Raw genomic sequence first — 13,413 nt, forward strand, 5'->3', positions numbered from 1 at the left:
GGCTGCTAATGTTAACGCGGTGGCTGCTAATGTTAACGCGGTGGCTGCTAATGTTAACGCGGTGGCTGCTAATGTTAACGCGGTGGCTGCTAATGTTAACGCGGTGGCTGCTAATGTTAACGCGGTGGCTGCTAATGTTAACGCGATGGCTGCTAATGTTAACGCGATGGCTGCCAATGTTAACGCGATGGCTGCCAATGTTAACGCGATGGCTGCCAATGTTAACGCGATGGCTGCCAATGTTAACGCGATGGCTGCCAATGTTAACGCGATGGCTGCCAATGTTAACGCGATGGCTGCTATTCGGTGGTATTGGCCTCACACTCCAAAAGCCCCGATAAGGCAGGGAGTTATCCCAGTCTCCAATCCGTACACTTGCACATGGACACTCATAGAAGTCATCCTGCACTAGTGATTTGGATTTCTCTTGCACTTTTCCACCAGCCAAAGCACTTGACCTTGTATAAAGGGAAATGGCCGCCTCCGCCCCTAGCTTGTAGCGCCGCTAGCGTGATGCCAGCCACAGCAGATACTTTGCCCCAGCAGTGTTTGTCGAGTCAAAGGTTTTCCTGAACAGCGGTTCACTTCACTTTGTCCCAAGCTGACGTCTGTGACTGTAGTTTACTCTGGACACGATGGCTGCTGTTCAGAAACTCTTTCCTTATACTCCTAAAGCACCTATAAGGCAGGGGATTTACAGGTAGGCCTCACCTATATTTTACTAATCATTCATCAATGTGTTTTGTGGGGAATCTTTAGAATGCAACTTAGTGCATGGCTTATCTACATCGCTATGGACTGTGTTTCATAAACTCATGAATAAGTAGATCAAACACCTGATGTGACTATATAAAGTAGGTTAGAAACAATGTTATGTTTTGAACCTTCATTTTAGCAGGGAGTCCCATTGAGCCCAAGGTTGTTGTGCATAGGAGTGCTGCATTTCACAATTACACAACAAATTATATAATCACGACAGCATAAGAGAATAAGAAAATACCAAAAAGTTGTTACCTAAAAGCTAGTTAAGGTTACTAAAGGCTAGTGTAAAAGTTGTTTACTAAAAGGCTAGTTAAAAGTTGTTTACTAAAAGGCTAGCTAAAAGTTGTTTACTAAAAGGCTAGCTAAAAGTTGTTTACTAAAAGGCTAGTTAAAAGTTGTTTACTAAAAGGCTAGCTAAAAGTTGTTTACTAAAAGGCTAGCTAAAAGTTGTTTACTAAAAGGCTAGCTAAAAGTTGTTTACTAAAAGGCTAGCTAAAAGTTGTTTACTAAAAGGCTAGTTAAAAGTTGTTTACTAAAAGGCTAGCTAAAAGTTGTTTACTAAAAGGCTAGCTAAAAGTTGTTTACTGAAAGGCTAGTGTAAAAGTTGTTTACTAAAAGGCTAGTGTAAAAGTTGTTTACTAAAAGGCTAGTGTAAAAGTTGTTTACTAAAAGGCTAGTTAAAAGTTGTTTACTAAAAGACTAGCTAAAAGTTGTTTACTAAAAGTTGGCAACTGTGGTCAGGAGCCAATAAAAGGAGGAGGGGGAGGAGTTTGTTACCATGATCAGAGATAGTAAAAAGAGGATCAAGGTCCACCCCACTAACTAATGGTTAAGGTTGTCTGTTACAGAAACTATGCAGGGCAGCCATAATACTTCAAAGGAAATCCAATAACACGTTCGATGTGTTGACCTAACAACAGGCTAAAGGAGAAGTCACCTTTTACTTGAATATAACATGGTCAACATAATAGCTAGAAGGAATCTGGTTATTTAAGGATAATTGATATTCCAGTCTCCGTGCACTGGCACATGAAAGTTATGATGTACTCTTTATACAGCTTCTCTCTAGGTGTTCAATGTAGGAGGACAAACCCACCTCTTCTCGTATCAATACGTAGCACCACCTGGGGGATCCCAGCCACGGCAGACACATCCATATGAGTGGAGAGGTTACGGGAGTGGAGTGGTTACGGGAGTGGAGAGGTTACGGGAGTGGAGAGGTTACGGGAGTGGAGAGGTTACGGGAGTGGAGAGGTTACGGGAGTGGAGAGGTTACGGGAGTGGAGAGGTTACGGGAGTGGAGAGGTTACGGGAGTGGAGAGGTTACGGGAGTGGAGTGGTTACGGGAGTGGAGTGGTTACGGGAGTGGAGTGGTTACGGGAGTGGAGAGGTTACGGGAGTGGAGAGGTTACGGGAGTGGAGTGGTTACGGGAGTGGAGTGGTTACGGGAGTGGAGTGGTTACGGGAGTGGAGAGGTTACGGGAGTGGAGAGGTTACGGGAGGGGAGTGGTTACGGGAGTGGAGTGGTTACGGGAGTGGAGAGGTTACGGGAGTGGAGAGGTTACGGGAGTGGAGAGGTTACGGGAGTGGAGTGGTTACGGGAGTGGAGAGTTGTGGAATAGAGTTCCATTTAGTCATGGCTCTATGTAGTACTGTGCGCCTACCGTAGTCTGTTCTGGACTTGGGGACTGTGAAGAGACCTCTGATGGCATGTCTTGTGGGGTGTGGACTGAGAAGGCCGGGAAAGACAAGACACACCACAGTTGATAATTGTAATAATTATTGCACATGAACACTCACTTATTCGGGAATAATTGCAATCAATATATATATATTTACGCTTAGTGTGTCGTCATGATCTCTGTTGAAATCGTCCGTCTTTCTGTTGGAAAGTTCATCTGAACTTCTCTTTGAGTCCCTGGAGTCTTTCGTGGTTAGAATGGATACTTCAGAGTCCCATTCAGAAATGTTCTTATAGAATAGATGTTTCGGCGGTTGTCGGTCTTCGCATTCCAGGTCGACATAAATTCTAGCTGCAGACTAGTAATTAGTATCGAAGATTTGCTCTTATTCTGTCGCTATCCATAGTCTGAGTTTAACCATTTCCACCAGTGTAGCCAATGGTTTGGTTAGGAATTCAACAATCATTACAACCTGAGCTCCCTCAGACGACCGAGGAATACATGGTCTCTATTCAAACCTTAGCACTCTCGGTAATCGAGGTACACTTGGTCTCTATTCAAACCTTAGCCCTCTCGGTAATCGAGGTACACTTGGTCTCTATTCAAACCTTAGCCCTCTCGGTAATCGAGGTACACTTGGTCTCTATTCAAACCTTAGCCCTCTCAGTAATCGAGGTACACTTGGTCTCTATTCAAACCTTAGCCCTCTCGGTAAACGAGGTACACTTGGTCTCTATTCAAACCTTAGCCCTCTCGGTAATCGAGGTACACTTGGTCTCTATTCAAACCTTAGCCCTCTCGGTAATCGAGGTACACTTGGTCTCTATTCAAACCTTAGCCCTCTCGGTAATCGAGGTACACTTGGTCTCTATGCAAACCTTAGCCCTCTCAGTAATCGAGGTACACTTGGGTCTCTATTCAAACCTTAGCTCCCTCAGCTGACCGAGGTAGGATCGGTTTGAAGTGGGCTTCTCCAGGTGGGGTTTATATTCGGAACAGCAGAAAAGGCTGTCCCATGATGCCAGATCGATGTCTGTGCTCATGGGGCGGGCCAATGACTTAGTTAAACTCCAAAGGGAATTGGATTCTCTTCCCGTAAACAGTTTTAAAATCACATGACATAATTACACAAATAGTTTAATCTTTACGCATTCATTTTATACAATAATTAGATGCAAATCTCATAACGGAGGCTCTCTTTTAAAAACAGAGTTGTGGTAATGTGGCTGTATTGTCTCTCATGAGGTCACAAACACTAAACAAAATGGACCGGTTGTAGCTGGATTCTCCACCGATCGTTTACACATTCTCCAAAACATGGATATTGTTCAGTTCTCAAGTTCTGTGAGATAGAAGTTCCTTTGATCTAATGTGAACCCTCTCTCTATACCGCATGAGGGAGAGAGTCTCCTCCAGGAATTTACGACCTGAGATAACAGAACCTGGGTGTAGGAGGGAGGGAGAGAGAGGGAAGGCACTCGCTATACCCAAAGAGGGCCACGTCATGACACTAGCAAGTTATTGATTTCATGAACCTTGTTTCTTAGGTTACATATGTTAACGTGGGCTATTTTTTAGCACTTTAGCACAGGTTGAGTTGCACATAGTGGACTAACTAGTAGAGTGACTTATGTCCAATTGTTTGTGCTCCAGCCAGGCGGTGGTGGTGGATCGGACCATGTACATCTCCGGCCAGCTGGGGCTAGACGTGGCCTCAGGGAAGCTGGTGGAGGGAGGGGTACAGGCTCAGGCCAGACAGGTGAGAGATGGTGGAGGGACGGGGGGGTCAGGTCAGACAGGTGAGAGATGGTGGAGGGAGGGGTACAGGCTCAGGCCAGACAGGTGAGAGATGGTGGAGGGAGGGACGGGGGGTCAGGTCAGACAGGTGAGAGATGGTGGAGGGAGGGGGGGTCAGGTCAGACAGGTGAGAGATGGTGGAGGGAGGGGGGGTCAGGTCAGACAGGTGAGAGCTGGTGGAGGGAGGGGTACAGGCTCAGGCCAGACAGGTGAGAGCTGGTGGAGGGAGGGGTACAGGCTCAGGCCAGACAGGTGAGAGATGGTGGAGGGAGGGGTACAGGCTCAGGCCAGACAGGTGAGAGATGGTGGAGGGACGGGGGGGTCAGGTCAGACAGGTGAGAGATGGTGGAGGGAGGGGGTCAGGTCAGACAGGTGAGAGCTGGTGGAGGGAGGGGTACAGGCTCAGGCCAGACAGGTGAGAGATGGTGGAGGGAGGGGTACAGGCTCAGGCCAGACAGGTGAGAGATGGTGGAGGGACGGGGGGGTCAGGTCAGACAGGTGAGAGATGGTGGAGGGACGGGGGGTCAGGTCAGACAGGTGAGAGATGGTGGAGGGAGGGGAGGTCAGGTCAGACAGGTGAGAGATGGTGGAGGGACGGGGGGTCAGGTCAGACAGGTGAGAGCTGGTGGAGGGAGGGGGTCAGGTCAGACAGGTGAGAGCTGGTGGAGGGAGGGGTACAGGCTCAGGCCAGACAGGTGAGTGATGGTGGAGGGAGGGGGGGTCAGGTCAGACGGGTGAGAGATGGTGGAGGGGAGGGAGAGATGGTGGAGAGAGAAGAGGAGAGATGGTGGTGGAGGGGAGAGGTCAAAAAAATATAGTATTATTATATACTTATCATGTTAGTCAGGAATTCTTATATCATACTCCCCCCCACCCCCACCTCCTCCCCCACACCCCACCCATCAGGCTCTGGTCAATATGGGAGAGATCCTGAAAGCAGCTGGATGTGGTTATGACAATGGTAAGCCTCCCTCTTTTTAATATATATCATCAGATCAACAATAATTCATGTATGTTTATTAACTGTAAAAGACAAAAAAGGATTAGATTAATACCACCTGAGATCTGAAATGTGTATCTGACAGACTTCCTTACTTTTGTATCTTCCAGTTGTCAAGACAACCGTGCTGTTGGCAGACATTAATGACTTTGTCAACGTCAACGATGTTTATAAGACATGTAAGTGCTTGACCTGACAATGTGAGGGGCTAAGGGTCAAATTATGGGATAATCTCAATTATATTTATTTGTTTCTTAACGTCCTCTCGCCTCCTGCTGAAAACACACAAGGAAATCAATTGAGATTATCGCTCTGTTCCGCATCGAACGTTTGAGTTTAATCCACCTCTTCAGACTGTCCTGCATGTCCACAACTGTACACACGATGGCGCCCTCTCCCCTGAATAACAGCACTTCTCTCAGGATCTGTTGGCCACTTGTTCCGTGTGCCAGCTGCCTAATATTGAATACTTTAGACCCAGCATTCTTCAGTAGCACATTCATATATGTCTGAAAGGACAACAGCTAAATATATGCAAACTTCCAACGTGTCCTGCATGTACAACGTGTGGTAATCAGTTACATATTGGCCATCCATTGCTATAGTTCAAATTGATGCATAGCTGTACCTCTGCCCTTGCCTTGCTAAGTTAGGTTTCCCATAGTTCCTTGTCCAAAGGACTCACAATGGGACCCCAGCTCTATGGGTATTATCACGATACACAGTGGAACTGACCCCAGCTCTATGGGTATTATCACGATACACAGTGGAACTGACCCCAGCTCTATGGGTATTATCACGATACACAGTGGAACTGACCCCAGCTCTATGGGTATTATCACGATACACAGTGGAACTGACCCCAGCTCTATGGGTATTATCACGATACACAGTGGAACTGACCCCAGCTCTATGGGTATTATCACGATACACAGTGGAACTGACCCCAGCTCTATGGGTATTATCACGATACACAGTGGAACTGACCCCAGCTCTATGGGTATTATCACGATACACAGTGGAACTGACCCCAGCTCTATGGGTATTATCACGATACACAGTGGAACTGACCCCAGCTCTATGGGTATTATCACGATACACAGTGGAACTGACCCCAGCTCTATGGGTATTATCACGATACACAGTGGAACTGACCCCAGCTCTATGGGTATTATCACGATACACAGTGGAACTGACCCCAGCTCTATGGGTATTATCACGATACACAGTGGAACTGACCCCAGCTCTATGGGTATTATCACGATACACAGTGGAACTGACCCCAGCTCTATGGGTATTATCACGATACACAGTGGAACTGACCCCAGCTCTATGGGTATTATCACGATACACAGTGGAACTGACCCCAGCTCTATGGGTATTATCACGATACACAGTGGAACTGACCCCAGCTCTATGGGTATTATCACGATACACAGTGGAACTGACCCCAGCTCTATGGGTATTATCACGATACACAGTGGAACTGACCCCAGCTCTATGGGTATTATCACGATACACAGTGGAACTGACCCCAGCTCTATGGGTATTATCACGATACACAGTGGAACTGACCCCAGCTCTATGGGTATTATCACGATACACAGTGGAACTGACTCTGGTGTGTGTCCTATCACGATACACAGTGGAACTGACCCTGGTGTGTGTCCCATCACGATACACAGTGGAACTGAACCCTGGTGTGTGTCCCATCACGATACACAGTGGAACTGACCCTGGTGTGTGTCCCATCACGATACACAGTGGAACTGAACCCTGGTGTGTGTCCCATCACGATACACAGTGGAACTGAACCCTGGTGTGTGTCCCATCACGATACACAGTGGAACTGAACCCTGGTGTGTGTCCCATCACGATACACAGTGGAACTGAACCCTGGTGTGTATCCCATCACGATACACAGTGGAACTGAACCTTGGTGTGTCCCATCACGATACACAGTGGAACTGAACCCTGGTGTGTGTCCTATCACGATACACAGTGGAACTGACCCTGGTGTGTGTCCCATCACGATACACAGTGGAACTGACCCTGGTGTGTGTCCCATCACGATACACAGTGGAACTGAACCCTGGTGTGTGTCCCATCACGATACACAGTGGAACTGAACCCTGGTGTGTGTCCCATCACGATACACAGTGGAACTGACCCTGGTGTGTGTCCCATCACGATACACAGTGGAACTGAACCCTGGTGTGTGTCCCATCACGATACACAGTGGAACTGAACCCTGGTGTGTGTCCCATCACGATACACAGTGGAACTGAACCCTGGTGTGTGTGTCATCACGATACACAGTGGAATTGAACCCTGGTGTGTGTCCCATCACGATACACAGTGGAACTGACCCTGGTGTGTGTCCCATCACGATACACAGTGGAACTGAACCCTGGTGTGTCCCATCACGATACACAGTGGAACTGAACCCTGGTGTGTGTCCCATCACGATACACAGTGGAACTGAACCCTGGTGTGTGTCCCATCACGATACACAGTGGAACTGAACCCTGGTGTGTGTCCCATCCGATACACAGTGGAACTGAACCCTGGTGTGTGTCCCATCCGATACACAGTGGAACTGAACCCTGGTGTGTGTCCCATCCGATACACAGTGGAACTGAACCCTGGTGTGTGTCCCATCCGATACACAGTGGAACTGACCCTGGTGTGTGTCCCAGCACGATACACAGTGGAACTGAACCCTGGTGTGTGACCCATCACGATACACAGTGGAACTGAACCCTGGTGTGTGTCCCATCCGATACACAGTGGAACTGAACCCTGGTGTGTGTCCCATCCGATACACAGTGGAACTGAACCCTGGTGTGTGTCCCATCATGATACACAGTGGAACTGAACCCTGGTGTGTGTCCCATCACGATACACAGTGGAACTGAACCCTGGTGTGTGTCCCATCACGATACACAGTGGAACTGAACCCTGGTGTGTGTCCCATCACGATACACAGTGGAACTGAACCCTGGTGTGTGTCCCATCACGATACACAGTGGAACTGAACTCTGGTGTGTGTCCCATCACGATACACAGTGGAACTGAACCCTGGTGTGTGTCCCATCCGATACACAGTGGAACTGAACCCTGGTGTGTGACCCATCACGATACACAGTGGAACTGAACCCTGGTGTGTGTCCCATCACTATACACAGTGGAACTGAACCCTGGTGTGTGTCCCATCACGATACACAGTGGAACTGAACCCTGGTGTGTGACCCATCACGATACACAGTGGAACTGAACCCTGGTGTGTGACCCATCACGATACACAGTGGAACTGAACCCTGGTGTGTGACCCATCACGATACACAGTGGAACTGAACCCTGGTGTGTGTCCCATCACGATACACAGTGGAACTGAACCCTGGTGTGTGTCCCATCACGATACACAGTGGAACTGAACCCTGGTGTGTGTCCCATCACGATACACAGTGGAACTGAACCCTGGTGTGTGTCCCATCACGATACACAGTGGAACTGAACCCTGGTGTGTGTCCCATCACGATACACAGTGGAACTGAACCCTGGTGTGTGTCCTATCACGATACACAGTGGAACTGAACCCTGGTGTGTGTCCCATCCGATACACAGTGGAACTGAACCCTGGTGTGTGTCCCATCATGATACACAGTGGAACTGAACCCTGGTGTGTGTCCCATCATGATACACAGTGGAACTGACCCTGGTGTGTCCCATCACGATACACAGTGGAACTGAACCCTGGTGTGTGTCCCATCCGATACACAGTGGAACTGACCCTGGTGTGTGTCCCAGCACGATACACAGTGGAACTGAACCCTGGTGTGTGACCCATCACGATACACAGTGGAACTGAACCCTGGTGTGTGTCCCATCCGATACACAGTGGAACTGAACCCTGGTGTGTGTCCCATCACGATACACAGTGGAACTGAACCCTGGTGTGTGTCCCATCACGATACACAGTGGAACTGAACCCTGGTGTGTGTCCCATCACGATACACAGTGGAACTGAACCCTGGTGTGTGTCCCATCACGATACACAGTGGAACTGAACCCTGGTGTGTGTCCCATCACGATACACAGTGGAACTGAACCCTGGTGTGTGTCCCATCACGATACACAGTGGAACTGAACCCTGGTGTGTGACCCATCACGATACACAGTGGAACTGAACCCTGGTGTGTGACCCATCACGATACACAGTGGAACTGAACCCTGGTGTGTGACCCATCACGATACACAGTGGAACTGAACCCTGGTGTGTGTCCCATCACGATACACAGTGGAACTGAACCCTGGTGTGTGTCCCATCACGATACACAGTGGAACTGAACCCTGGTGTGTGACCATCACGATACACAGTGGAACTGAACCCTGGTGTGTGACCCATCACGATACACAGTGGAACTGAACCCTGGTGTGTGACCCATCACGATACACAGTGGAATTGAACCCTGGTGTGTGTCCCATCACGATACACAGTGGAACTGAACCCTGGTGTGTCCCATCACGATGCACAGTGGAACTGAACCCTGGTGTGTGTCCCATCACGATACACAGTGGAACTGAACCCTGGTGTGTGTCCCATCACGATACACAGTGGAACTGAACCCTGGTGTGTGTCAGACTCGGAGTGTAAGAGGATACAAGGAAGCTCTGTGAAACTCAACCCTCTCCCTGGGTCCTGTCTGTAGCCTGTAGCCATACGGTTCCAGACAGCCAATACGACTGTAATCAGCCATGAAGTTCACAGTACTAGGTCTAATATATGACCTGGAGAATACGCCTCATGTCCATTACCTTAGTTTAGTGTGAATACTACCAAGAGTACTCTCAAGCAGTGGGGTAAAAAGAGACAGAATCTAAGACCAGCATTCAGTCAGTTTTTCAGCCAGGTGTGTATTTGTAATTCAGAGTCTAGACCAGTGTTCAGCCAGGTTTTCAGCCAGGTGTGTATTTGTAATTCAGAGTCTAGACCAGTGTTCAGCCAGGTTTTCAGCCAGGTGTGTATTTGTAATTCAGAGTCTAGACCAGTGTTCAGCCAGGTTTTCAGCCAGGTTTTCAGTCAGGTGTGTATTTGTAATTCAGAGTCTAGACCAGTGTTCAGCCAGGTTTTCAGCCAGGTTTTCAGCCAGGTTTTCAGCCAGGTTTTCAGCCAGGTTTTCAGCCAGGTTTTGAATCAGGAGTATATTTGTTGCTACTCCCTGACATTCAGAGTCTAGAACTTCCTGTTTCTTTGGAAATGTAATTTCAGTATACACATTTTTGGAATTAGGCCTAATTTAATTCAGTATGATTTGGGGAAATTGTATGTACAATATACTTTCTTTTTTTCTTTCAGTTTTCAGCAAAAACTTCCCTGCCAGAGCTGCCTACCAGGTTGTTGCCCTCCCCAGAGTAAGCAGCATATCCACACAGCTCTAACCCTCCCCAGAGTCAGCTCCATAACCACACAGCTCTAACCCTCCCCAGAGTCAGCTCCATAACCACACAGCTCTAACCCTCCCCAGAGTCAGCTCCATAACCACACAGCTCTAATCCTCCCCAGAGTCAGCTCCATATTCACACAGCTCTAACCCTCCCCAGAGTCAGCTCCATATCCACACAGCTCTAACCCTCCCCAGAGTCAGCTCCATATCCACACAGCTCTAACCCTCCCCAGAGTCAGCTCCATATCCACACAGCTCTAACCCTCCCCAGAGTCAGCTCCATATTCACACAGCTCTAACCCTCCCCAGAGTCAGCTCCATATCCACACAGCTCTAACCCTCCCCAGAGTCAGCTCCATATCCACACAGCTCTAACCCTCCCCAGAGTCAGCTCCATATCCACACAGCTCTAACCCTCCCCAGAGTCAGCTCCATATCCACACAGCTCTAACCCTCCCCAGAGTCAGCTCCATATCCACACAGCTCTAACCCTCCCCAGAGTCAGCTCCATATCCACACAGCTCTAACCCTCCCCAGAGTCAGCTCCATATCCACACAGCTCTAACCCTCCCCAGAGTCAGCTCCATATCCACACAGCTCTAACCCTCCCCAGAGTCAGCTCCATATCCACACAGCTCTAACCCTCCCCAGAGTCAGCTCCATATCCACACAGCTCTAACCCTCCCCAGAGTCAGCTCCATATTCACACAGCTCTAACCCTCCCCAGAGTCAGCTCCATATTCACACAGCTCTAACCCTCCCCAGAGTCAGCTCCATATCCACACAGCTCTAACCCTCCCCAGAGTCAGCTCCATATCCACACAGCTCTAACCCTCCCCAGAGTCAGCTCCATATCCACACAGCTCTAACCCTCCCCAGAGTCAGCTCCATAACCACACAGCTCTAACCCTCCCCAGAGTCAGCTCCATAACCACACAGCTCTAACCCTCCCCAGAGTCAGCTCCATAACCACACAGCTCTAACCCTCCCCAGAGTCAGTTCCATATCCACACAGCTCTAACCCTCCCCAGAGTCAGCAGCATAACCACACAGCTCTAACCCTCCCCAGAGTCAGCTCCATATCCACACAGCTCTAACCCTCCCCAGTCAGCTCCATATCCACACAGCTCTAACCCTCCCCAGAGTCAGCTCCATAACCACACAGCTCTAACCCTCCCCAGAGGCAGCTCCATGTCCACACAGCTCTAACCCTCCCCAGAGTCAGCTCCATGTCCACACAGCTCTAACCCTCCCCAGAGTCAGCTCCATGTCCACACAGCTCTAACCCTCCCCAGAGTCAGCTCCATATCCACACAGCTCTAACCCTCCCCAGAGTCAGCTCCATAACCACACAGCTCTAACCCTCCCCAGAGTCAGCTCCATAACCACACAGCTCTAACCCTCCCCAGAGTAAGCAGCATATCCACACAGCTCTAACCCTCCCCAGAGTCAGCTCCATATCCACACAGCTCTAACCCTCCCCAGAGTCAGCTCCATAACCACACAGCTCTAACCCTCCCCAGAGTCAGCTCCATAACCACACAGCTCTAACCCTCCCCAGTCAGCTCCATATCCACACAGCTCTAAACCTCCCCAGAGTCAGCTCCATATCCACACAGCTCTAAACCTCCCCAGAGTCAGCTCCATATCCACACAGCTCTAAACCTCCCCAGAGTCAGCTCCATAACCACACAGCTCTAACCCTCCCCAGAGTCAGCTCCATAACCACACAGCTCTAACCACCCCAGCTCTAACCCTCCCCAGAGTCAGCTCCATAACCACACAGCTCTAACCCTCCCCAGAGTCAGCTCCATATCCACACAGCTCTAACCCTCCCCAGAGTCAGCTCCATATCCACACAGCTCTAACCCTCCCCAGAGTCAGCTCCATATCCACACAGCTAACCCTAACCCTCCCCAGAGTCAGCTCCATATCCACACAGCTCTAACCCTCCCCAGAGTCAGCTCCATATCCACACAGCTCTAACCCTCCCCAGAGTCAGCTCCATATCCACACAGCTCTAACCCTCCACAGAGTCAGCTCCATATCCACACAGCTCTAACCCTCCCCAGAGTCAGCTCCATATCCACACAGCTCTAACCCTCCCCAGAGTCAGGTCCATATCCACACAGCTCTAACCCTCCCCAGAGTCAGCTCCATATCCACACAGCTCTAACCCTCCCCAGAGTCAGGTCCATATCCACACAGCTCTAACCCTCCCCAGAGTCAGCTCCATATCCACACAGCTCTACTTATTATGTATCTACTTGATATTAAAGATGTAATACTCTTCCAAATGGTGATTCTAATCTCTCTCTCTGTCTCTCTGTCTCTCTGTCTCTCTGTCTCTCTCTCCGTCTCTCTGTCTGCAGGGTGGTCTGGTGGAGATCGAGGCTGTGGCTGTTCTGGGACCCATCTCTGAGTCCTGACTAACCGGCAAGAATATCAACAAGCTGTAAACTAACTAACCTGGAAGTGAACGTTTAACAACCTTGAAATAGTCCTAGTTTAAACATTAATTAAATTAACCCAAACCACTCTTAGACTTAGACTACACTGCTCAGACATTCTAAGGCCTTGAAGAGGATATATAATGTCATAACTTGTTCCTGTTTGTACACTGAACAAAAATATAAATGCAACATATTAGTGTTGGGCCCATGTTTCATGAGCTGAAATAAAAGATGCCAGAAATGTTCCATGTAAGCAAAAAGCTTATTTCTCT

The 13,413-nt window shown here is 49.0% G+C and overlaps 1 protein-coding gene across 1 annotated transcript; it reads left to right on the top strand.

The window, feature by feature from the left end:
• Nucleotides 1-529: 529 nt before the first annotated feature.
• Nucleotides 530-13,386, top strand: rida (reactive intermediate imine deaminase A homolog). Its single transcript, XM_052469002.1, has 6 exons — nucleotides 530-700; nucleotides 4,098-4,203; nucleotides 5,148-5,202; nucleotides 5,352-5,420; nucleotides 10,601-10,656; nucleotides 13,061-13,386. The coding sequence occupies exons 1-6, from the start codon at nucleotides 636-638 to the stop codon at nucleotides 13,115-13,117; spliced, it is 408 nt and encodes a 135-aa protein (XP_052324962.1). The 5' UTR covers nucleotides 530-635; the 3' UTR covers nucleotides 13,118-13,386.
• The last annotated feature ends 27 nt before the right edge of the window (nucleotides 13,387-13,413 follow it).

The sequence above is a fragment of the Oncorhynchus keta genome, chromosome 19 (genome assembly GCF_023373465.1).
Source record: "Oncorhynchus keta strain PuntledgeMale-10-30-2019 chromosome 19, Oket_V2, whole genome shotgun sequence".
Taxonomy (NCBI): Eukaryota; Metazoa; Chordata; class Actinopteri; order Salmoniformes; family Salmonidae; genus Oncorhynchus; species Oncorhynchus keta.